Raw genomic sequence first — 27,702 nt, forward strand, 5'->3', positions numbered from 1 at the left:
TCGGCCGCACGCACAGTGCGACAACAGGGCAACACTTCGGAGCGGCTGTAAGGTTGTCGAGAGGTGAGTCTGCGGTAGCCAGATCCCGGTGATCCGTTCAGCAGGCCGCCGGCGTTATGACATTTTACACTTCCAACCTGGAGCATAGGTCCCGCTCTTGCGACTCCACTCTGGCCGGCCAATGAAGGCAAGCACAGAGGCGAGGGCCAGATAACAGGGCCCTCTGGAATAGGGGTCCGCGGTGTCGCCACTCACCGTCAGCTCGCCACAAGCTGCCCCCGCGGGGTTATTATTATTATTATTATAATTTCTCGACCGTCACATTTGTCATTGTTTAGATTAGACTGTTGACAGATGTAAAATAACACAAAAATGTAGTTTAAAGAAAACCGGCCAAGTGCGAGTCGGACTCGCGCACGGAGGGTTCCGCACCATCAACAAAAAATAGAGCAAAACAAGCAAAAATAACAAGCAAAAAAACGGTCACCCATCCAAGTACTGACCCCGCCCGACGTTGCTTAACTTCGGTCAAAAATCACGTTTGTTGTATGGGAGCCCCACTTAAATCTTTATTTTATTATGTTTTTAGTATTTGTTGTTATAGCGGCAACAGAAATACATCATCTGTGAAAATTTCAACTGTCTAGCTATCACGGTTCGTGAGATACAACCTGGTGACAGACGGACGGACGGACGGACGGACGGACGGACGGACAGCGGAGTCTTAGTAATAGGGTCCCGTTTTTACCTTTTGGGTACGGAACCCTAAAAATCATCTTTTCATTGCAAAACATTCGCACATCATACAAGTAGCCCATAGTAACCTTTCTCGGTTGGCAACTGCATTCAACATAGACATGTATTCAATTACCCAGTACAGTACCACACAACACTACCGGACAATTACACGCAACGGCGCACGCGCCGATGCGCCGGAGTTGCGAAAACGTTCACGCGGCATGGGCGGCAGCGGGCGCGGGCGCGGAAGCGATATAAGGTGCATTATGTTGTGTTAATTTAGAAAATAAAATAACGAAGTGATATCGTTATTTTATTTTCAAAATTAATCACTAATGACACATACGCTACTGTAACTGTAACGCTTTGCCAAGGCATCTTGCTTCAGCTGAAAGTTAAGTTGCAGTTTTATTTTATAATTCTGCTTCCAAATTCAATGCACCTTATTTATTAAATATAGATATGTGTTGCTGTTGATAAGCGTTTGTCCCTATCCGTCATTATGCTATTATTGTTTGTTACAAAAACACAAATAAGTTTTTGGCATAAATTTAATTTTTGGTACAAGCTTTTATCGCTGACTGTACTTTTCTTACGACAGACAACGAATACTCATCGAGACAATTCTAAAAACCCCTGACACAATTAGGTTGCGTTGTTTCATCACAGAGTTCCTATGGCCACCTCCTGTCTCCATCATCAGATCAGTTCGACAGTACCATATTATTGTATTGTCATCAGAACTACATACAGCTGCCAATTTTCATGACGCTACGATCCTTGGAAGATGGTTAAATTAGTTACCTTAGATTCCATTACATAGTTACATACAGGTCGACCTAATAAAAGCTTGTTAAAAATGACACAGGTCTGTGAGAGAGAGCTAAGTTTTATGATTAAGGGGGCTAGTTATTATCAATGTAGAATAGAATAATCGTCCCTATTGCGACACCAATAAATCGCTGTATTCCTTCCTCTTGCACCACGCGCCGGAATCATTGCTACTGTGTAGCAAGCTATGATTTAGAAGCTATACGCATCAATGGAAACACATATGTTTATGCAAAACTATGTATTTATATCGTACATAAGTTCCGAAAAACTCATTGATACGAGACGGAGTTTGAACCCGCAACCTCTGGATTCAAATTCGCATGGTCTAACCGCTAGACTACAAGACCTTTCTGTCAGGGTAAATGTCAGTCTAATACCTACATACCTAGTTCGTTATTTATACAAATCTTTCGAAATCAAAAACATTCCGTATCACCTTTTGACCTTTGACTTGGACCAAACCTCATCCATTGGCATGTACGTATGAATACGTTTCGAGCTCTATTCAATAAGTGCATATGCAAACAATGTGTCGCCATGTCAATTGCGGAACGGAATTTTCATTTGACAATGTCATTTGGGATTGCGAAACGAAATGACAATTTTGTTTTCACCTCAGCAGCTCGAACAAGGGTACTTTGCTACTTAAAAACAGTGAGCAAAATCGCATTTTGCTCACTCAGTGAGACAAAACGAGCAAAATGCGATTTTGCTCACTCAGTGAGCAAAATTCGATTTTGCTCACTGTTTTTAAGTAGCAAAGTACCCTTGTTCGAGCTGCTGAGGTGAAAATTTAATTGTTGGTATATCTTAAGAAAACATGAGTGGATAGAGGTAAGTGATGAAGAAGAAATACATTTTTCGGGTTCTCTAATATGTTCTCACTGCTGAGGTGAAAAGTTTTGTGAACTACACGAGATCAAAGTTATTTACATCTCGTGCGCTTTTGAGTCCCTTACTACGCTCAAGATTCTAAATTAGATTCACTCGCTACGCTCGTGAATCTAGTATAGAATCTTTCGCTTGCACGGGACTCAAAATAAGCACTCGAAGAAATATCAAACTTTGATCTCTTGTTGTACAAATAACTATTAGCGAATTGGTGCAAAATTGCCAAACTTTTATGATTTTGAAAGGTACATAATTGACATCGGAGACGCAATAGGGCTTGAACATGTAGGTTAATCTTTTCAAGGTTTCCAATTTAATAATATTAAAAGTATATGTTTTACTGTTGGATTTCTTGTACTGTTGAAAGTAACACGAGCGAAAGGGTCAAAGAGAACAGTGAGAAACTAGTAGTAAGTATTTAATTAACTTAAACTAGTAGTTCGCCTCGATCGCCAAAAAGTTAGATCAATTGAATCTAGTCAGCAAAAAATCAGAAATCAGAAATCATTTATTTGCATTGATACAGTATGGGGATGTTACAATATATAGTGTATCATGTACCTAGCTTGCATGCAAGCGTGCAAATTCATCATTATAATCATAAGGATCGAAAACCGCTTGCGATTTAGTGCAAGGTCTGTGGAGCCCTTAACTGATAGATTTAAGTGGATTTAAGTCACCATAGATTTTAACAAAATAGACAGTATCTGTAGTAGGTAAGCCGTAATCTTTCTTGTCAAATGTCAAATGCCTACCCATATGATATTTTTTTTTGTTTTTATAAATCTTGCCAATTATTTGAATATCGTAAATTAAAAAATCTATTCTAAATCTATCTATCTAATACCTTTAAACGAGCAATTCTTGCATATTTATATATTTATATGTATATATATTTCGGGGATCTCGGAAACGGCTCTAACGATTTCGATGAAATTTGGTATATGGGGGTTTTCGGGGGCGAAAAAACGATCTAGCAAGGTCTTATCTCTGGGAAAACGCTAATTTTTGAGATTTTACATGTTTTCCGAGCAAAGCTCGGTCTCCCAGATATTCTATTTTAAATGTGTAAACCGAGCACTTTCATTAGTTTCATTTGATACCAAGCTCGACCATACTTTCTTGCAAATAATATGACCAGAATAGCAAGACCCCCCTCAAATAGCTTTTTGGCCTTCTAGGCCCTTCTAGCTCCATAACCCCTTGATCGAGCCTGCTCATAATTTAATGAGTAAAATATAATGCCTTCATCTACACGTTTGCCTAATTTCATTTAAATTAGACCAAATTTGCTTAAGTTATTGTGTATCAAACTATCCTCTGATAGTTCAGCTTAAAAACGTCGAAATGCCGGGACGTGCCACTAGCCAGCCGTGTGTTCCAAGTTGAATGTAAGAACTTCACTTCGCTTCGCTCGCTCGTTCTAATACAAGAATTTTCTGTTAGTTTGGCAAAATATAATAGTCACGGTAGTGATATTTTGTATCTCACAGATGATCCTATGAATTTTCAAGTTATAGATGTAAAATATGTTAGTTAGATTTATAAACTAAATTTGCACGGAATTTATATTTTTAAAAGCTTTTTGAAATAGCACAGATTGCCCATGTCTATTAAAAACCTATAAAACTAACTAATAAATGTAGTTTCATAATGTTACTTGACATTCATTATAGAAGAATCGATAAATATTAAATTTACGATTGCCATTTTATTCCGATATCAAAACATCCTTGTCATGAATGTCATTAACATTAAATTACCATGTAATGCTGTCTAAAATTCATTTTGTTTTCTTCGCCGACATATTAATATTTTACAGCCCTTTTACAACCGATACTTTTTACGATAATGACCTGATTAACATTGACGCTTCCATTTTGTAAGTGTTTTAACATTTTTTGTAAAGTATATATCTTATCGTTACATTTATGGAAAGCACTAAGTGAGACATTTACATCTTATTTGCATGTCTGCGAAAAATGTATTAAATATTTTATGGTGCTTTTAAACTTCCTTGTATCAATTTTAAGATCTTCAAAAGAATAATGAGAAACCTACCATTTTGAAAACTAAACTCAGATTCTAGGGACTGATAGGTCAACTAAAGACAGGTACGACAAGATGATCTACTTAATTAAAACAAAACTAAAGGAAAGCTTGAAAAAGAAGATGGCCGTGAAATAGTTACTTAGATCAAAGAAAGGAAAATATGGAATACATAGCGTCGGCGTCGCACCAGATGATAAAGGAACTTGCATGTATATATAGGTATATAACGAAAATATTTTATTTAGACTAAACAAAAATAAGTAGACAAGTGATTTTCATTTCGAATACGAATGAATAAATGTATCTTAGTATAAGAATTAATACTAAGCTTACAGATTCTTTAGCAAGTAAATGTGACGTTTTTAACTAAAAGCCTACCCCATGGTCGGTTGTCGATAAATCTGATTTCAAATTGAAGCTGTATGGAAATCGCGTCATGACAACCGACAATATTTCTTTCGTGTTTTAAATTTAAAACGCTATAAGAATTTTGCTAAAACAGATTAATATTAAAAGTAAAACTTACCACTATATTCAGCGTCATCATACGAATTCTGGCTGTGCATGGAATATCGATTAGTCGTTTTAGTCGAAGGCGATCCCTGCGTCGATCCAGCCACCACTCCCAGACTCCTATACCCCTCATCCGACACCTCAGACCCATTATCAGACGCGCTCTCAGCCGCCGGCGCTGGAGAGACCGGTCTTGGACTCTTGTTTCTTACAGCATGAGGAGTTGGTACCAAATGATTAGATACTACAATCTTTGTCCTCCGATCTGGTGAGGAGGATTTTCGGCCTGGGCTGTTCGCGCGTGGAGTTAAGTGTTTTCTGCTTGGAGATGCAGCTCTTTCTAGCTCTCCTAGATAAGGTAAGCTTGTCGGAGCATCAAGTCTGCTGTTACTCTGATAGTGTGCTCTGGAGTCGTCGATGTAGAATTTGGAGTACTGTAGAGAAGTAGGTTCTTTCTGTTGGTAAGGGTCTGGTCGTTCGTAGGTGACGGTGGCGCCGGCGAGGTCCTGCTTGGGGCGGGCGAGGCGGGCCGAGAGGGAGGTGCGGTGCTGGGCCCGGCAGCGGCACGGGTCGTGCTTGTCCAGGTAGTGGGCCAGGGTGTCCCAGCCACCGCCGACGCGGACCATCACGTGAGAGCGGAGGATCTGTGGACAGAGGGAAGTGTTTATGTTGAGGCGGTAAATGTTTACCTTATAAGTATCTACAGCTTACCTTAAGTAGTGTGCAATATATTTATATTAGAGTAACTTGAGTAAATCTACTCGACTCCTAATTCTTAAAAATATGTTATAGACTGTCATGGTTTATTTGTGGGCACTATCACCAGAGCCTACTTAAAACAAATAAACCAAGTACCTAGTTGGTCAAAAATCAACAACAAACACCGAACGATGGATCGAATAGGTAACTCTCTATCTTGACTATTTCCTTACCATATTTTAGATTTGATAGGCATTTTCTATCAACCGTATGCAGGCTGTAGTGATTTTATGGCTAGGCTTGCAGGTTATATTAGATAATAATTATAGAGACTAAAGACATTTAGGTAAAACGCTTTACAAAAGTATGATTTTTACTGCTTGATACTCCGATCCTCACGCCAGCCCTAAACTCTTTACTTAGTTTCTTTTCACTTTTATTTATAGCACCATGATAAACTACAGACAAAATCAACACACAGAGATCTCGACTCGCCACTTTCAATTTACCGCTTCGAAAGGATGCCGCTTAAAAAAACTAGTAATCTATAAAGATAAATTACCAAGTACATTGTACGTAAAAGCATTTAACCGCCGAGTTAAAAATAACCGGCCATGTGTTTAATTAATACCACATACCGGTCAGACCAAAACACGGCGGTGACTCACGATGATTTCCTTTTTTGGTCAAATCAAATGCCCACAAGATATTTGCAGAAAAACGTTAGTTGTGCGACCTTTTAACGGCCAGTTGGAACTGACCTTTGGGGGGAGACCATCTGTTGATCAGTCTTCAGTTTTCTATGGGGGCTTTTTTATTTATTATCTGTATTGACGAATGTGAGGGTCTGGTTAGGTTGGTGGTCGGTTGGTCCATATAGAGTACGCAAGGTTGGACCTAACGAGGCCGTTTAGATAGACGAGTTTGGGAAAAACTAGACTTCGGCGAGAATAAAGAGACTACAGGAAAATAGTACGAACGTAACACTATAAATTTAAATGCACTTTGTGAATGAATATAAAACTCTTGGTCTAAGAAGTAAAAAAAGAGCTGATATTAGTTTTTTTGAGTCTCACACAACAATAAAATTGCAAAGTTGTTGAGCACTTTGTAGTTGAGATGAAGTTAGAAAACCGTACGTGTTTAATCAACATAATAAGTGTAACACAATATTGGGGTAACCCGCCGGAAAAATAAAAAACCGGCCAAGTGCGAGTCGGACTCGCGCACGGAGGGTTCCGCACCATCAACAAAAAATAGAGCCAAACAAGCAAAAAAACGGTCACCCATCCAAGTACTGACCCCGCCCGACGTTGCTTAACTTCGGTCAATTTTTTTTAGTATTTGTTGTTATAACAGAAATACATCATCTGTGAAAATTGCAACTGTCTAGCTATTGACGGTTCGTGAGATACAGCCTGGTGACAGACGGACGGACGGACAGCGGAGTCTTAGTAATAGGGACCCGTTTTTACCCTTTGGGTACGGAACCCTAAAAATGGTTTTTTGAACCATCCTATAGTCTACGGTCATTCTCATTTCAAATTAGAGTGTATTTTACTACCTAAGCTAACACCGATTTTAGTCATTCATTTGTAAATAATTTACCTTTATATGAAATAAAGGCTGTTTTGCCTCGAAAACGTGGGACTCAAATTTATACTTATTGAATTTTAATTCGATTATCGTCAATACGCACATAACATGCAAATTTTTAATGTATATTCAAGATCTTATTATGCACCGGCCACTGCAATAAAAAGGTTCATTCTGTATATAAATTATATACTTATCTGCAAGGAGGTCGATTCTAAATATCGACTTGTTATGATTTTGAACTGGTTTTGATACGATCTTGATGATTGACGCGCATCTCGCGCACGACTTACACTCCATTTCGTATGCACCAATCAGCGTGAGCGATCTTCAAGGTCGTATCAAAATAAGAACAAAGCCGTAACGAGTTGTTAAATCTGAATCTGGCTCAAACATTCTATTCCATTGATCTCCACAATTTATGAACTGGTATCTTTATCAACAAATAAATGTTTACTTATGTAGATCAAAGCGCATATATCATCAGCTTAAATCAGGAAACAAAGCAGTTACATAAACAGAAACGTAAGTGGCGAGGAATGTGGCAACTTAAGTGAAACATAAATAAAACAGTAAGCACCTAATATATTATGCTTGTAATTACAATATCAGGATACCTAACTGTCAGGACAAAGCTAAGCCAGAGCGTGATTTTGCTCATGTATTTATAGGTCTTTGGTAATCTTATACTTATAAAATAGCTAAATTTATGTATTTGAAATAGGACTTTAATAAAATGGCCATTTCCTTTTACGTAAGAGGAATTAACGTTGAAGATGAAAAAACCCCTTCTTTCTTTCTTTCAAGGAATATCTGAGTTAACTTTAGTTGAATTATATTCAACAGGGACGTTGCTGGGTCTAATTACTTGAATAATAGTTATTTGTACAACAAGAGATCAAAGTTTGATATTTCTTCGAGTGCTTATTTTGAGTCCCGTGCAAGCGAAAGATTCTATAGTAGAGTAATTTAGAATCTTGAGCGTAGTAAGGGACTCAAAAGCGCACGAGATGTAAATAACTTTGATCTCGTGTAGTTCACAAAACTTTTCACCTCAGCAGTGAGAACATATTAGAGAACCAGATAAATGTATTCCTTCTTCATCACTTACCTATTCACTCAAGTTTTCTTAAGATATACCAACAATTAAGTTTTCACCTCAGCAGCTCGAACAAGGGTACTTTGCTACTTAAAAACAGTGAGCAAAATCGCATTTTGCTCATTTTGTCCCACTCAGTGAGCAATTTGCGATTTTGCTCACTGTTTTTAAGTAGCAAAGTACCCTTGTTCGAGCTGCTGAGGTGAAAAGAATATTTCGATAGTTAAGCCTCAATCGAAAGATACGGGTAGAGGCTTCTAAGGCAGTAAATTCATACGAACAATATCATATTTCTGGAAAAAATAATTTATTTACCTACGTGATAACTAAAAAAATTTAGATGAATATACTTCCGTCTCATTATATCACATCTGCGTTTTGTACGTTTGTTGTTTGATTATTAGTATTCGAACATTAATTCTCTAATTCACATACCTAATATAATATATACTCCTAAATTATAAGTACTCGTAAAATCATCAAACTCACCCTGACAAAGATCAGCAGCCTCGTGTCCCCAATCCTGTACTTCCCCTCCGACACCCTCACCATCGGGAACTGCGTTGGACACGAGCACCTCTCCACCAAGTCCCTCACCCTCTCATCCAAACTCCTCAAGTCATTCGTCACCAGCTGCGGCTGCGGACCAACTGGAACCAATCCCAACGCATTATCATCAGGTCTAAGCTCTTCTCCAGCTAATTCTCTCTCTATCTGCTTCTCCATTTGAACTAGCAGCGGAGCCGGCATTCCTAAAACCGCCCCTTTCCTCGCTACTTCCAAGAGACATAAGACTACATGCTTCTCGTTTTTTCTGAGACATAAATCGTCAGTTTCAAAGAGAAGACACTCCAAAATTCCAAGAGCTCTCCTGCACCAATCTATAAAGTTTGATAGGTTGTCTCTGGCGAAGAAGGTGCCTGCTTTGGCGGCAGGCAGCATGTTGACGGGGGGTCTGGAGCGGAGGGCCCTGGCCAGGGTGAGGGCGTCTTCGGATTCAGGGGCTGGAGAGTCGAGGATCAGGCGGGCTGATTCGCGGACGGCGTTGGCGTGCTGAAACAAGAGAAAACTAGTTGTTAGAACTTTTTGCAAAAATTTTAATTCGATTGTTGTATAGACTTTGACCACGCTAACTTTGCTCAAACTTGGCAGTATGAATGCATCCATATATCGTCAGGTGACAAGCAAAAGTCACTAAGTACCTCCACAAGTTCATAGTCATAGTGAACCATATTAGTACGAAAATAAGGTAGATTTTTGTTTAAATATTTTATAGTAATTAGTGACTTTTACTTGTCACCTGACGATATATACCCCCTATAAGCTCCATATTTAACGTAGCACTTGACATGAAAACTCAGCGTAATACAACTTTAAGTACTAGGAAATATGTCATGCCTAGAAACATTGTTTAAAGAAACATTAAACGATACAAAACGTAAGTTATTACGGCATAAAAGCCTAGGCATTCAATTATCTTGATTAGATACCTCATTATGCGTAATTATAAAATACTGTTCGTTTATATTCTCATAAGTAGCCATACCATTAACAATTTCGCAGTAAAATGATAATGCATTGATCACTTTCTACCGGGAAACATGAGATATCGATTAATATCATCTGATATCTCTACTAGCACGCATCCAATACATTCACAAGCCTAATAACCAATATATCTTGGCCTCTAGGTGCTTAACTAGTATGTGGAATCTAAGTTGAAATTTAAACTGGTTTTCTAAAGAATTTGCAATAATCAGGTATAATCATTGATCAACAGACTGGAAAGAATGTCGGCGACAAGCAATCCGCTAGTAATAGAGAAAAAGCGGCCAAGTGCGAGTCGGACTCGCCCATGAAGGGTTCCGTATTTAGGCGATTTATGACGTATAAAAAAAAAACTACTTACTAGATCTCGCTCAAACCAATTTTCGGTGGAAGTTTACATGGTAATCTACATCATATATTTTTTTTAGTTTTATCATTCTCTTATTTTAGAATTTACAGGGGGGGGGACACACATTTTACCACTTTGGAAGTGTCTCTCGCGCAAACTATTCAGTTTAGAAAAAAATGATATTAGAAACCTCAATATCGTTTTTGAAGACCTATCCATAGATACCCCACACGTATGGGTTTGATGAAAAAAAAAAATTTTGAGTTTCAGTTCGAAGTATGGGGAACCACAAAAATTTATTGTTTTTTTTCTATTTTTGTGTGAAAATCTTAATGCGGTTCACAGAATACATCTACTTACCAAGTTTCAACAGTATAGTTCTTATAGTTTCGGAGAAAAGTGGCTGTGACATACGGACGGACAGACAGACGGACAGACGGACATACAGACAGACAGACAGACATGACGAATCTATAAGGGTTCCGTTTTTTGCCATTTGGCTACGGAACCCTAAAAATGGCGTTCGGTCTATTTCAATTTCGTTTGGTCGTAAATTCATTGATTAGTTTGCTGTGCATCGGAGGTTTGGGGGCAAAGAGCGATTGAATCAAGTTCATTTGTTTGAAATAGTATTAAATGTAGGATGATATGTAAGTAACAATATACCTAGACTTATATCGATCGGTATATAAACCGTGATTACCTTTTGATTATTACAAAAACTGTTAACAATATACCTGTACTACATACAAAGCTACACTTCAGAGAGAGACACTAGAGTACATAATAATATCACTTAAACTCTTGTCTATGTATGATAAAAATCCTCATCTAATTTTTTGACATCTTTTTGCATATTTTCGAGAACGATTTGCTCTATAACTGTGCATAATTATTTTCCATCGTATTTTGACGGAAACGTATGAACGTGTCTTGCTATTTCAGTCAGTCTCGGTACAAGAAGTACTGAGGTTGACTGAAGTAGCATGACAAATACGAACGTTTCCGAGAAAATACGATGGAAAACAATTATGCACTACTTAAATCTTACATCTGTACAGCATAACCGAGGTTTGAACCCACTAATTTGGACCACCACACACATACGAAAGGTAATACGTTTTCACTATCAGTGATCACAAAATGTTCCAAAACTTCTTCATAAAATAAAATATTTACACTGTTTTTACATAGTGGTTTTCAAAATGCATCATTTTATAAAAACCCGTGAAGTGTGCGTCGGAGATACCGCAAAATCGCAATATGAAATGAGAACACCTCTAAAGTAGGCAAATAGAAGCTGATCATATGGAAATCGAACTTCTTGCCCAAGTGACCAATAAAACTTCACTTACATTAATATACCTAACTACAAAATACGATGTTTAAGTACTCTATAAACATTATTACCTTAAAATGCCACGCACGCAATGAGTAGCAATGAAGTAACGCGAGCGCAGCGGCGGTTTCTATGCAAAGTGCAAATGCCGCATAGTTATTACCTACATTACCATAAAGTTGTGTACACAGTGTTTGATGCGAAATATCACATTGCGTTTGTATGTAATAGGTAACTATAATAAATAAGAGTAATAAATAAACAATAATTAATTTACACCAAAATACACAAGTTACAAAGTCTTCTTCATTACTAACAGTTACTACTTACCTATAGGGAATAATTTATTTTTTATTTATTTATTTTATTTGTTTTATTTGGAAATTTAATTCAGGCAACAAGGCCCATATTACAAATACCTTACAGACTAACATACATATGTATTTTATAAACTTAAAACTAAACACTAGCTATTTAGTCGATAAAACGGCGTGGCTCCGTTGCATCGGCTGCTCCTGTGTCGGATTCGGCAGTTTGTCCCGGAACCTCCGAAACACGACACCCTTCGGCCAGAAGTCGGCGCACTCGATGGTGGTGATGGTGATGGTGATGGATGGATGGTGATGGATGGATGGATGATGATGATGGTGGATGGATAATGAAATGTGACAGTCCAATCACGATTGCCCGTCTTTTTATCATATTAAATTATACTCTTTTCTTCTGTTTCGTTATTTGCATTCAACTCTTGGCAGTTAAATGGGATTTATGACGTATTAAAAAAAACTACTTACTAGATCTCGTTCAAACCAATTTTTGGTGGAAGTTTGCATGGTAATGTACATCGTATATTTTTTTTAGTTTTATCATTATCTTATTTTAGAAGTTACAGGGGGGGGGGGGACATATTTTACCACTTTGGAAGTGTCTCTCGCGCAAACTATTCAGCTTAGAAAATATATTAGTAACCTCAATATCATTTTTGAAGACCTATCCATAGATACCCCACACGTATGGGTTTGATGAAAAAAATTTTTTTGAGTTTCAGTTCGAAGTATGGGGAACCCCAAAAATTTATTGTTTTTTTTTCTATTTTTGTGTGAAAATCTTAATGCGGTTCACAGAATACATCTACTTACCAAGTTTCAACAGTATAGTTCTTATAGTTTCGGAAAAAAGTGGCTGTGACATACACGGACAGACAGACAGACAGACAGACATGACGAATCCATAAGGGTTCCGTTTTTTGCCATTCGGCTACGGAACCCTAAAAACCTTCCCTGACAATAAATTGTATGTAAAGATAGATAGATTGTATGTAGAAACCGACAGCTTATTCGATAAGCAACATTATTGCCATACAAACAATATTCAAAATAACGACTCGCCGCCTTATCCACGCTCTAGTGCCCGATTCAGATTCAACCGCTCGTGACGGTTTTGATCTTATTTCGACAAATAATCGCTTACGCTGATTGGTGCATGCGAAATGAAGTGAAATTGTGTGAAATGCGCGCCAATCACCAAGACATTCGTCAAAGTCGTGTCAAAACCATTAGTATCGCATCAAGTTTGTAAATCTAAATGGGGTCCTGCTGTATAATTATTCACATGTAGATTGCATATGTGTAAATGAAGCATTGTTAACTTCATTCATCTTTCCTCAGTTTGGACTTAATCTGTGGCAGTCAATGACATATTGACAGTTGACAGGTTAAACGTCAGAATGTCAAACGGAGTTCATAAAATGTGCATTGTAACGATCGTATATAAGATTAATATAATTCTATAGATAATTAGAAATAAATACTTGGGGGAATAATAGCTTTAATGTTGTTTCTCTTTTCAGGTGAGTACCTAAGATATTTAGTTAAGTTCAACTGTAGTCAATGTACTAAGCTAGGAATAAGTAATTGTTAATAAAAAAAACCTATTCTCTTTTCAGAGCAACACAGTTTTGTTTTTATTTCGCCTCCGCATAGAAAATACTGTGCGTAACGCACATTATAAAACAACATTCTCAGCTATTTATTGGCAAAGATGGAGAAATTGAGATTTGAGTTTGAGGTAAAAGCAAGTAGTGACGACCCGAAGTCTAATATTATTAGTGTAAATTCTATAACGGATGTTGGCAAGAATGTCTTTGTTATCCCTGAACAATATCAACCAGTGAAGCTACATGATGCGATTATGGCGACAGAAACATTCAAAACAGTAAAAAATACATTGCGAAGGAGACATGACAAGAGGCAGGTGTGGATATCAGGGACATCGGATATAACTAAATGCTACAGAGATGAGGATGGTAACATGCAGTTTAAGGGATACTTGTTAGAAGAAATTGCATCGACAACCCAGGGACTGACTCCAGCGGCTGGAATATCCGAAGAGGCATTATCAAGGATTCTTGAAAGTTTTGCTGAAATTAAAAGTGACAAGTTAGTTTTAACTAATAGCATGAAAAATTTAAAGGAGAAGTTTGTTATGGAAAAATTCACAAGAAAGATGTCTAATGTAATGCAGTGGATTATGACATTTGAAGCTGAATGTGCGCGCTTAGGAATAGAAGAAGATACGAAGCGGATTGAAGCTCTTAGGTTATTTTTAGATGATTCATGTCAAGACTGGTATGGTGCCATGCTAATAAAGCATACAGTTGATTCGGAATGGTCCTTGTGGAAAAAAAACTTTTGTGAGACTTATGCGGACAAAAGTTGGTCACCAGTCAGGTATGCACTACTATTTAGATATAGACAGGGCTCATTGTTAGAATATGCTTTAAAAAAGGAAAGAATGTTATTAGAGATGAACAAAAATATGGATAAATCAACTTTGATAGATCTCATTGCAATAGGGTTGCCAAATTTCATAGCAGATAAGATTGATAGGAATACCTTAAAAGAGACTGAGGATTTATTTAGTAACATAAGAGGGTTGGAACATTTAGTGGAAAAGAAAATTTGGGATAAAAAAATTGTTGGTTCTGATAATAAAGCGAAAGACAAAAATCTGAAGGAACCTTGTAGATTGTGTGAAAAGGAAAATAGAGGAAAGAGATATCATCCGGAGTCTTCATGCTGGTTTAAAAATAAAAGTGGTGATAGACGGGATCAAATAAGGAGTGTTAATAATTTCACTTTGGAGACCGAATTGAATGAGGTCGACCCAAAAAACTCGACATTCCGCCATTAATCAAAATTAGTTTGCTAATAAATGATACTTTAAAAGTGTTAGGAGTTTATGATCCAGGTTCTAATGTATCTTTGATAAACTTAAGATTATTGTCCTTGAAAAAAAACACTAGTACTGGTAGTATAAGTAGTGCAGGCTTTAAGACGATTAATGGCGTTAGAAAATCAAAAGGAATGGTAACGTTAAAGATAAAAATATTTGATATTGAAAAAAAGGTAAATGTTTTTGTAATGGATGGAGAAAACTTCGATTCCGATTTCTTAATTGGATTAGACTGCATACGAGAGTTTAGATTGTGTCAAAATGAAAAATTGGAGATTTCACAGAGTATTCCCATTCGGGAACAAGTTGCTGAAGATGTCTTACCCTTCAGAGATGCAGAAATAATTCCTGGCTTAGCAGGTAGCAAATTTGAAGGGCAAAAACAGCACAATACGGATATAGACATATGTAATTTGGGGAAAATTGGAAATGAAGGTAGTTACGAGTGTCATGTAAATTTTAATGAACACATAGAAGTTGACAATTTTAGTGTTTCAGTTGATCACTTGGATATACATCAGCAGACGGAAATAAGCGAATTAATTAGCAAGTATACGTCACTTTTTGCTAGGGACAAGTATGACATAGGTACTGTGAAGGATTATGAGGCGCATATTGATTTGTTAGTAGATAGATATTGCAGTAAGAGGCCCTACAGATGTACCATTGAGGATAGAAAAGAAATAGAGCAGCAGGTATCAATGTTATTAAAAAAAAATTTGATTGAAGAGTCTTATAGCCCTTTTGCAGCCCCAGTAACATTGGCCTACAAAAGAGAAGAAGGGAGAAAGTCTAGATTATGTGTAGATTTCCGGGATTTAAATAAAATCGTGGTTCCCCAATCACAACCTTTTCCTTTAGTTGAGGATTTAATGGTCAAAACAAGAAACTGTAGATTTTTTTCCACTTTAGATATAAATTCAGCGTTTTGGTCGATCCCACTGAGAATTGAAGATAGAAATAAAGTAGCATTTGTTACGCAGGAAGGCCATTTTCAGTGGACATGTTTACCATTTGGCCTAAAGACTTCACCTGCAATTTTTCAGAGGATATTGAGTAGTATAATTAGGAAGCACGGGCTGTCAGATTTCACAGTAAATTATATTGACGATATCTTGGTACTCTCTGAAACATTTGAAGACCATATTAAACACCTATCACTGTTATTAGAATCGATTTCAAAGGAGGGTTTTAGGCTTAAATTTTCGAAATGTACCTTTGCTCAAGACTCGGTCAAGTACTTAGGTCACATAATAATGAATAACACAATTACTCCATTAAAAGATAATTTAATTGCGATAAAAGATTTCCCTGAACCGAAAACACAAAAAAATGTTCGACAATTTCTTGGCAAAATAAATTTTTATGGTAAATATGTACCGAATATTTCAATAATATTAGATCCTTTACATAATTTACTAAGGAAGGGACAGAAGTTTTGTTGGACAGATAAGTGCCAAGAATCATTTGATTTGATAAAGAAACTGCTTTGTCTTAAACCCATTTTGGCAATATTTGATCCGAACTTACCGATACATATTTATACAGATGCGAGTATACAGGGTTTAGGTGCGATTTTAAAACAACCGCAATGTAATGGTGAAGAGAAACCGTGCGCTTACTTTTCCAGAAAATTAAGTGATGCCCAAAAGAAGAGGAAGGCCATATATCTTGAGTGTTTGGCAATAAAAGAAGCCGTAAAGTATTGGCAACACTGGCTCATAGGGAAAAAGTTTATTGTTTTCTCGGATCACAAACCGCTAGAAAAAATGAATATTAAAGCTAGGACAGACGAAGAATTGGGAGAACTTACATATTACCTATCACAATATGATTTCGAAGTCATATATTCCCCAGGGAAATATAATTTAGAGGCAGATTGTTTGAGTAGAAATCCGGTGTTAGAACCGGGTGAATATCAGGACGAAAAATTAAAATGTGTAAACTTTATAAAACTCGAAGAAATACAAAAAGATCAAAAAACGAATGACTATAAAAAATAATGAGAGTAAACTAAAATTAAAGGATACGATATACTATAGGAAAGTTGGGAAAAAAGATAAAATAGTAATATCTGAGGAATTCAGTAGAAAGATAATAAAAATTACTCATGATTTTTACTGTCACTTAGGACCACAACAATTGGAAAATAAAATAAAACCATTTTATACCGCAAAAAACCTGACAAATAATATTAGAGACATATGTGACAACTGTGAAATATGCATAAAGAATAAGTCTAGAGTAAAATATAAAGTTGGATTAATGTCTCATTTAGGTCCAGCAACGTATCCTTTTGAAATTATGTCTATTGACACCATTGGTGGATTCGGTGGCTCGCGGTCTACAAAAACTTATTTACACTTACTTGTGGATCATTTTACTAGATACGCTTATATTTTGACCTCTAAAACCCAGAGTTCTGGTGACTTCATAAAATTAGTAAAGAAAGTAACCCAGGAAAATAGAGTTGGTATGATTTTGACTGATCAATACCCGGGAATAAATTCAAGGGAATTCAAAAATTTCCTAGACAAAGAAAACATACCAATTATATTTACCGCGGTTAATGCTTCATTTTCTAACGGTTTAAATGAGCGATTGAACCAAACTTTAGTGAATAAGATAAGGTGTAGGATAAATGAACGGAATAATAAATTAGCGTGGACTACCATTGCTCATGAATGTACGGAGAGGTATAACGAAACTGAACATACTGTAACAGGATTTTCCCCTAAATATTTACTAGAAGGGAAATTAGTTGATATATTACCGATCGAACTAAAACAAGGAAAAACGTATAATGAACTGTTACAGGATAGGAAGACCGCCTTAGAAAACACTATAAAATCGCACAACAATAACAAAAAACGATTCGATAAAAACAGGGAAAGTTGCGATATCAGAGTAGGAGACTCAGTGTATGTGGAGAATGGAAACCGCTTGAATAGGAGAAAGTTACATGAATTGAAGATTGGCCCATATAAAGTCATAGAGAAAATTTCTAACTCAATTTATAAGATAGACACAGGCCATAAAAAGCCAGAATCAAATCTTTTCCATATTACTAAACTGATCCCTATTCGGCATGGTTCATGTTCTTAGTATTAAGGTTTATATATAAACTTGGTCTGGGGGGGGGAGATGTAAATGAAGCATTGTTAACTTCATTCATCTTTCCTCAGTTTGGACTTAATCTGTGGCAGTCAATGACATATTGACAGTTGACAGGTTAAACGTCAGAATGTCAAACGGAGTTCATAAAATGTGCATTGTAACGATCGTATATAAGATTAATATAATTCTATAGATAATTAGAAATAAATACTTGGGGGAATAATAGCTTTAATGTTGTTTCTCTTTTCAGGTGAGTACCTAAGATATTTAGTTAAGTTCAACTGTAGTCAATGTACTAAGCTAGGAATAAGTAATTGTTAATAAAAAAAACCTATTCTCTTTTCAGAGCAACACAGTTTTGTTTTTATTTCGCCTCCGCATAGAAAATACTGTGCGTAACGCACATTATATATGTACTAGCTGTTGCCCGCGACTTCGTACGCGTGGATTTGTATATTGGTGGTTATATATTCTACATTAGCTTAGAACATTGTGCAGCAAGTGATTGCGGTAGGACGGTTAATCATTTGTTAATTATTAATATCAGGGATGTTGCGGATGCCGATTTTTTGACATCCGCGGATGCGGATGCGGATGCGGATATTTAAAGGCTCACATCCGCGGATGCGGATGCGGATGCGGATGTCAAGATTAGGTACTTAGAAAACGTCAAATATTACATTTTTAGTATTTTTTTATTTAAAAACAAACGAAACGTTTAGTATTTGAGCAAGAATATAGGTGCGTTATATTACTTATATTTAATAAACAGTAACTTGGCCGACTTTTCTGGATCTAGACGATTTCGTTATAGGTAATGACGAAATTACCTAGCACTTACGCCGCCGCTAAGACGTTCCTATACCGACTTGTTCGACATCCGCATCCGCATAAGCTCCGCATCGATTTTATGCGGATGCGGATGCAGATGCGGATGTTGAAAATAATGCGGAAGTTCCGCGGTTGCGGATGCGGATGCGGATGTTCGCAACATCCCTGATTAATATTATACAACGCATGAGACTTTGTCTTTCACAACCTACGAAGTTTCAAGCCCCTAACTGAATAAAATTGTCCTCGATATAATCCCTCTTAGAAGATTTTCATGTCCTCTATTTAATAAAACCTACTACCTAACTACCTATTTACGAAGTTTGAAGTTTAGGAAGTTTAGCTAGGGCTTTAAATAAAATTTGAACCCTATACAAACTTTCAACCCCTTTTTAATCATTTTAGGGGATGATTTTTTAAAAGCTGAAATTATTTTTCTTGTATTCTAATAATATGCCTTTATACAACGATTCAAGTCCCGCACTCAAAAAAATGTTTGGCCTCCAAACAAATTTTCAACCCCTTTTTCACCACCTCGGGGGATGAATTATCAAAATCTCTGAAATTAGTTTTCTTCTCTTTTGATAAAATACATTTTTACGAAGTTTCAAGTTTGTAGCTTTAAATAAAATTTGAACCCTATACAAACTTTCAACCCCCTGTTTTAACCCTGTTAGAGGATGAATTTTACAAAACGCTAAAATAACTTTTCCTGTCTTCTAATAATATCCTCAAATAGAAAGATTCAAGTCACGCGTTCGAAAAAATGTTTGATTACCATACAAACTTCCAACCCCTTTTTCACCACCTTAGGGGATGAATTTTCAAAAACGCTGAAATTGGTTTTCTTGTATCTTAATTTAATACCTTTTTGCAAAGTTTCAAGTTGCTAGCTTAAAATAAAATTTGCACCCTAAGACGAACTTTCATCCTCTTTTATCCCCCTTAGGGGTTGAATTTCCAAAAACGTAGCAATTACTTTTTTTTGTAATCGGCTATTATGCCTTTCTAAGAAGTTTCAAAGCATTTGAATGGATTAAAACTTTCAACCCCTTTTTAACCCTGTTGGGGGATGAATTTTACAAAACGCTGAAATTATTTTTCCTGTATTTTAATAATATCCCGAAATACAAAGATTCAAGTCCCGCGTTCGAAAAAATGTTTGATATCCATACAAACTTTCAACCCCCTTTTTACCACCTTAGGGGATGATAATTCAAAAACGCTGAAATTAGTTTTCTTGTATTTTAATAACATATATTTCTACGAAGTTTCCAGTTCCTAACTTAAAATAAAATTTGAACTCCATACAAACTTTCAACCCCCTTTTAACCCTGTTAGGGGATGAATTTTACAAAACGCTGAAATAACTTTTCCTGTCTTCTAATAATATCCCAAAATACAAAGATTCAAGTCCCGCACTCTCAAAAATATTTGATCTCCGTACAAACTTTCAACCCCGTTTTTACCACCTCGGCGGATGAAGTTTTAAAAACGCTGAAATTAGTTTTCTTGTTTTTTTAATTAATTACCTTTTTACGAAGTTTTAAGGTCCTAGCTTAAAATAAAATTTGCACCCCAGGACAAAGTTTCATCCCCTTTTTTACCCCCTTAGGGGTTGAATTACCTGAAACGTCGCAAGTCCTGTTTTTTGTCATCGGCTATTATGTCTTTCTAAGAAGTTTCAAAGCATTTGTAATGGATTCAAACTATCAACCCCTTTTTAACCCTGTTAGGGGATGAATTTTCAAAAACGCTGAAATTACTTTTCCCGTCTTATAATAATATCCCCATATACAAAGTTTCAAGTCCAACACTCACAAAAATATTTGATCTCCATACAAACTTTCAACCCCTTTTTCACCACCTTGGGGGATGAATTTTCAAAAACGCTGAAATTATTTTTCCCGTCTTATAATAATATCCCCATATACAAAGTTTCAAGTCCAACACTCTCAAAAATATTTGATCTCCATACAAACTTTCAACCCCTTTTTCACCACCTTGGGGGATGAATTTTCGAAAACGCAGAAATTAGTTTTCTTGTTTTTTAATTTAGTACCTTTTTACGAAGTTTCAAGGTCCTAGCTTAAAATAAAATTTGCACCCCAGGACAAAGTTTCATCCCCTTTTTTACCCCCTTAGGGGTTGAATTACCTGAAACGTCGCAAGTCCTGTTTTTTGTCATCGGCTATTATGTCTTTCTAAGAAGTTTCAAAGCATTTGTAATGGATTCAAACTATCAACCCCTTTTTAACCCTGTTAGGGGATGAATTTTCAAAAACGCTGAAATTACTTTTCCCGTCTTATAATAATATCCCCATATACAAAGTTTCAAGTCCAACACTCACAAAAATATTTGATCTCCATACAAACTTTCAACCCCTTTTTCACCACCTTGGGGGATGAATTTTCAAAAACGCTGAAATTACTTTTCCCGTCTTATAATAATATCCCCATATACAAAGTTTCAAGTCCAACACTCTCAAAAATATTTGATCTCCATACAAACTTTCAACCCCTTTTTCACCACCTTGGGGGATGAATTTTCGAAAACGCAGAAATTAATTTTCTTGTTTTTTAATTTAGTACCTTTTTACGAAGTTTCAAGGTCCTAGCTTAAAATAAAATTTGCACCCCAGAACAAAGTTTCATCCCCTTTTCTACCCCCTTAGGGGTTAAATTACCTAAAACGTCGCAATTCCTTTTTTTTGTCATCGGCTATTATGTCTTTCTAAGAAGTTTCAAAGCATTTGTAATGGGTTCAAACTTTTAACCCCTTTTTAACCCTGTTAGGGGATGAATTTTAAAAAACGCTGAAATTACTTTTCCTGTCTTATAATAATATACCCATATACAAAGTTTAAAGTCACACACTCACAAAAATATTTGATCTCCATACAAACTTTCAACCCCTTTTTCACCACCGTAGGGGATGAATTTCCGAAAACGCTGAAATTAGTTTTCTTATTTTTTAATATAATACATTTTTACAAAGTTTCATATTCCTAGCTTAAAATAAATCTTGAACCCCATACAACCTTTCATCCCCTTTTTAACCCTTTTAAGGGATGAATTTTTAAAAACGCTGAAATTACTTTTCTTGAGTTTTAATAATATGGCTTTATACAAAGACTCAAGTCCCGCACTCTCAATAATATTTGATCTCCGTACAAACTTTCAACCCCTTTTTCACCACCTCGGGGGATAAATTTTTAATTTTTGCAAAGTTTCAAGGTCCTAGCTTAAAATAAAATTTGCACCCCAAGACAAAGTTTCATCCCCTTTTTTACCCCCTTAGGGGTTGAATTTCCTAAAACGTCGCAATTACTTTTTTTTGTAATCGGCTATTATGCCTTTCTAAGAAGTTTCAAAGCATTTGTAATGGATTCAAACTTTCAACCCCTTATTAACCCTGTTAGGGGATGAATTTTCAAAAACGCTGAAATTACTTTTCCTGTCTTATAATAATATACCCATATACAAAGTTTAAAGTGACACACTCACAAAAATATTTGATCTCCATACAAACTTTCAACCCCTTTTTCACCACCTTGGGGGATGAATTTTCGAAAACGCTGAAATTAGTTTTATTGTTTTTTAATATAATACATTTTCACAAAGTTTCAAATTCCTAGCTTAAACTAAAACTTGAACCCCATACAACCTTTCATCCCCTTTTTAACCCCCTTAGGGGTTGAATTTTTCAAAATCGCTTCTTATCTCTTGTACACTTTACAAATGCAACCTAGTGTGCAAATTTCAACTTTCTAGCTTTTGTAGTTTCGGCTCTGCGTTGATGAATCAGTCAGTCAGTCAGTCAGTCAGTCAGGACACTTGCATTTATATATATAGATTACCTCATTAGTACCTTTGTGTGAATGTATGCGACTGGCGCCTTAGATCTTGTAATGGACGTTATAAATATGTATTTTAATTGATATTGTAGAGATAAAGCAGTACTTAATGTTATAAAATGTAGTAGTAACACAGGCGATGTGTTTTGCATTTAAATTAACTAATACCTATCTTAATTAATTATTTAATTTACTTCTATCATAAATTTATGTGTTTCTATTACATACTGATTAAGGCACTTAGCAAAAACCAGATTTGTCTAAAAATCCCAGTTAAAACTAGTTTTCACCGAAGCCTTACGGAAAACTAATTTTAACTAGAAAAAACGCGTTTTCATAAAAAAATAATTTTTACGATAACATATACGTTATTTAGTTTAGTGTAGCTCAGAAGTAAATGAAAAATGGAATTAATTCACTATCACGGGCGAGACTCGAACTCGCGAGTGTGGATCACTAGCCCATCGCTCTGCCAACCGAGCTACCGAGCTTTCTGCTTGATACAAAATTAATTTAGTTTACTTAATAGGTATATTATTTTGATCGCTGACTGTACCCAAGCCCACGCGCCCACCGTTGGGCCCACATCGCGTATGAAGCCATTAATAACTGTTAAAACACTAATCCCGTCGAGATGAATCATTATGCTCATGCGCCGATGCGCTACCATTGGCACTCGAATTGCTTAAGGGTTTTAGATTGATTTATACGACCGAGCACGGCAGCTGTTTGTTCAACGTGCGACGGTGGGAAAGCGTGTTTTAATAACTTTAAGTTAAATACCTATTTTAGAAGTTATTTAAGAAAATAGACAAAAATTACCATCCGCTCGCCCCCTTGTCTCCGAAAGGACTGGCACTGGCAGCCATATTCGAACTTTAAGATACGTCAAATATTAGATATAGATACGATTGGATGTGCCGGAACGATATGGAACAAGTGTCAAAAGTGGCGTTTGTGTTTGAAGAAACGTCACATTTGACACTTGTTTGACACTGCCATATCCGATCCATATCGTTTCTATATCTTTGACGTATCTTAAAGTTCGAATATAGCTGCAAGTCGAGTAAGGCGAGTACGAATCGAGTTCCATTAGTAACGCCACTGCGCTTGCGACACTGAACTCGCGATCGGAACAAATCGATTGATTCATCTACGAACGTTGGTTCATATTTTTATGACTCACACTGTATTTAATACATGATTATAATGAAAGGTTGCAATACAATTTCTTCAGGAATGTCATGTCATACTTGTCATAGGCACCATACCAATCCAAATTACCATACTTACATACATACTCTCAACTTTACAACAACAACAACACAAATAATGACGGGTTTCCATTGAATTTCACGATATTTTCTAACGACGACAGTTTTAACGACTAATTACACAACTTTGGGAACAAATCAAATTATCCGGCGTTCACCACTGGAGGGCTTCGGTTTCTTTAATATATGATGGCTTTTCTACACGATGGGCCAACGCCGGCCACTCCAAGGGACGCATTTATGCGTTAGAGGGAGCAAGTGATATTGCTATCTCATTCTACCGCATGGCTGCGTCCCTTGGAGTGGCCGGCGTTGGCCCATCGTGTAGAGGAGCCATGACATCTATTTCAGTGACAGCTAGTTAGTTTCGGGTCCGCAATTTTCACTTGAGTGTAATGGAAAAACGGTCCTCTTGTATTAAACTTCCGTAAAGTAACTCATTTCAATTGCTCCTAAGCTAAGTGCTTGCTAAGTGTGCGCGCGGAGAATCATTATAGTAATTTTTTTTTAATCATGTCTCATATTTCCGTAAATTATGTGATACCTGCTCAATTATGAACTTTTTATAAGAAAGAAGGTATTTATTTCTTTACGGGCTTTATTGCAAAATTGTACGACTGAATAAACATTTTGCGTGAACAAAACAAACTCAAGTATGCATAAAGTGCCTTCAAATTAGCGAAGCTATAAAGAACTTTAACGGGCACTTCATGACAGTGCCAAGTTCAGATACTGGCGCCAGGGCACTGTTCGACATTGAAACAAGCGATCTCGGGTGATTTCCGACTCATTATTTAAATACTTACAAACGTACAAAATAGTAAATGGACATATTAGGGTCATAAACTGATTGATTTACTTATATAAAACAAAAGTTGTCATATTTTGGGTTATGTTCGCTTCCGCGACTTCGGAGCCGCGTACAAGGAAACTATGTATTGGAAAAAAATACTCGTAGCACACAACACCTTTCTAAACTAATACCTATCTCCAATTTATTGTACCTTATTAAGGCTTAATTTTACCTACATGAAATAATGTGAGAGAATGATTAATACAGATATTTCGGTGAATTTTTGCGCCTGTATCAATGAATAAAATATGCACGGCACGCGTAAGATACACACTTTTTTACATTGAAATTGAAAGCCTCCATGGTAACCAGACCTGTGTCGGTTTGTTCTCGTTTCATTCTTTTCTACTATCTAAATTGTCGAATTAAGGCTCCTCACTATCACGTATTACATGATTAATCATAGATCTCAATGGTACATACGGACTTCCATGCCCTTTTGAAGATGTGTACAACTTACAATCGCATAACTTGTCATTTGAAGGCCAAGTTCAACAATGATTTAAATCTCATTTGGCCATGTCTAAAATACGAGTCAAGATCACAATACCGTTGTCGAATGGTCATGTAGAATCAGGTTAACCATCTTGAATCTCTTATTTTATGAATGACTGATCTAATCTTACTTGGTCATGTTCAAACAACCTCAATATTAATATTACAATAGCCATTCCGATTGAGGTCCAAGTTCACAATCAAATAAACTCTTTATTCTTGTTCGGCCATGTCCAAATCGCAACATTAGATCTCAATACCATATCAATACACATTAGATCTCAATACGTACAATGAAGATCGTTCGCCATCTTTCTTGATTCAATAAATTAACTCTTATAATGAACTGTCTGATGGGAATCTCCCGAATCCTCATAACAGGTGACACCGCAACAGAAAACTGTGTAGTCAAAATGAATGTTTAGTATGTATTTAAGTTTTTTATTATCGTATGATGTTGTATAGGCTTTATATAGTTGCCTGAATATAAATGATATTTCAATTAAACTCTTCAATCTTATTTAGACATGTCCAAAACGCAACACAAGATCACAACAGCACCGTCGAGCATTGGCCATGCGCCGGCGCCGGTATCAAAACCGGAAGACCGCTCAAGGCCGACTCTCGCTTTCGATTGGATCCCCGTTAGCAGTGCAGCACCTGTTTGTCGACGGAGGATAAGGAGGAGTTTTGTTTTGTTTTGGATAGGTCAATGACATTTTGTACAACAACAACATTAAGCCCAATTTCAGGTTGTTTTGGACATGTTAGCTTTATGTTGGTTAATATGATCCACGACAGTTTAAAGTTTAAATTCGAACAACAACAACATTTTGTAAGTACATATTTCAATTTTTGAAGTGAAAACTTCTTTAGTGCCGCTGGGCACTTTTTTTCTTTCAGCGGTTCGCTTCTAAGGTTTTCTCAAGGGACAACCGTGATGGGTACTGTACCTACAGTGTACATGGAGTTTTTGAAGGGATAATTCAAAATATTCTTGTATAAAGTGGCCATGCACTTTTGCAGCTAGGTGTAACGTGTTTACACGTTTTGAAAGAGTGGGCAAATAGCATGTGATAATGAAGCATGGCTCGAATATTAAGGCTATAATTACTTAATCACTGACGTGATTCATAATTTTCTTCACCTATTGTAAAGCTACATTAACAATAAGCCGACCTTAGCACAGAAACTCAAAACTATTGTTATCGTAATTTTCACAACGTATATTCTCAACAATTGCTAAACTGTCAAAACTGGATTTCTGGATCACCCGGTTATAGTATTATAGTATTATGTGTTTATCCTCAGCATACAATGTTTATGTATGACGAATGAATGAGAACCTGGCCGCCCCATAGTATGGTAGAGTTGGACCACGCTACATGCCTATATAGTGCTACGTCAAGTACCTACTGGTAAAATGCGATTACGTGCACTTCACCTCGTTCGTGGTGCGTGTGCCGCGGCCGCTGCTGGAAACCATCGCGAGCGCGGACTTCTGGCCGAAGGGCGTGGTGTTTCGGCGGTTCCGTGGGAATCTGCCAAATCCTACACCGGAACAGGCGGCCTTGGGACCTTGCGGCCTTGCGGACTCCTTTTCAAGACTTTACCTATGTTCAAATAATTTGACGTTGTCATGGCAGTATGTAAATAAACATGTCAATGAAAAAGTGTGATCTTATTTGAGAATGTATTAATATATAATAAATAAATAGAATACCTCCGCTAATAGTAGTTTATGCAACAGTGATATAATAAGGGTTCTTAAAATTCAAGGGTCGAAGTTACAAAACGAGACGTAGTCGAGTTTTGTAAAAAAAGACCCGAGAATTTTAAGAACCAATTATGAGCTGTTGCATACATTACTTTTTCTATGACAGCTGCAGCAAAAAAAAAAAAAAAAAAAGAGTTATTATTAAAAAAAAGAGTTATTATTAAAAAAAAAGAGTTATTATTTAAAAAAAATTGAGTTATTATTTAAAAAAAAAAAGAGTTATTATTTAAAAAAAATTGAGTTATTATTTAAAAAAAAAAAGAGTTATTATTGTAAATGAAAACATACCTCTTTCAATCAAGATGATCGGAACTTGTATCTTTAAAAAAAATAAAGCAGTTGTATTATACTCATAAGATGACTGCTAGCAGTCATCTTATGAGCCTATAGACAAAGCATTCAAATGACATTGCTTTAGATATCACTGTCAGTCATTTAATTGACACATTTAAGTGCTGGAGTAGAAAAACGTATGTACCTATCCTGTTACCGGGCGTCGGTAACATAGTGAGGTGAGTTTTCATTTCTATTGGCACTCCCGGAGTGCAACCGTTGTTGCTTGTTATTATTGTATGCATGTTCGTTTGTAATGTAAGTATGTATCTA

At 36.4% G+C, this 27,702-nt stretch overlaps 2 protein-coding genes across 3 annotated transcripts in view; one reads left to right on the top strand and one right to left on the bottom strand.

The window, feature by feature from the left end:
- LOC134657217 (GAS2-like protein pickled eggs) overlaps nucleotides 1-27,702 on the bottom strand; it is a 120,828-nt gene that overhangs the window by 7,012 nt on the left and 86,114 nt on the right. For both annotated transcript variants that reach the window (XM_063512781.1, XM_063512782.1), the window contains 2 exons: nucleotides 8,912-9,475; nucleotides 5,042-5,672 (listed from right to left, as the gene is read on the bottom strand). In XM_063512781.1, the coding sequence (XP_063368851.1) occupies nucleotides 5,042-5,672; nucleotides 8,912-9,475 (1,195 nt within the window). The remainder of the gene's footprint in view (nucleotides 1-5,041; nucleotides 5,673-8,911; nucleotides 9,476-27,702) is intronic.
- LOC134657246 (uncharacterized) lies at nucleotides 13,287-16,229 on the top strand. The gene is made up of 2 exons (XM_063512821.1): nucleotides 13,287-13,507; nucleotides 13,604-16,229. Exon 2 carries the CDS (start codon nucleotides 13,699-13,701, stop codon nucleotides 14,848-14,850), a length of 1,152 nt encoding a protein of 383 aa, XP_063368891.1. The 5' UTR covers nucleotides 13,287-13,507; nucleotides 13,604-13,698; the 3' UTR covers nucleotides 14,851-16,229.

The sequence above is a fragment of the Cydia amplana genome, chromosome 19 (genome assembly GCF_948474715.1).
Source record: "Cydia amplana chromosome 19, ilCydAmpl1.1, whole genome shotgun sequence".
NCBI classification, from domain to species: Eukaryota; Metazoa; Arthropoda; class Insecta; order Lepidoptera; family Tortricidae; genus Cydia; species Cydia amplana.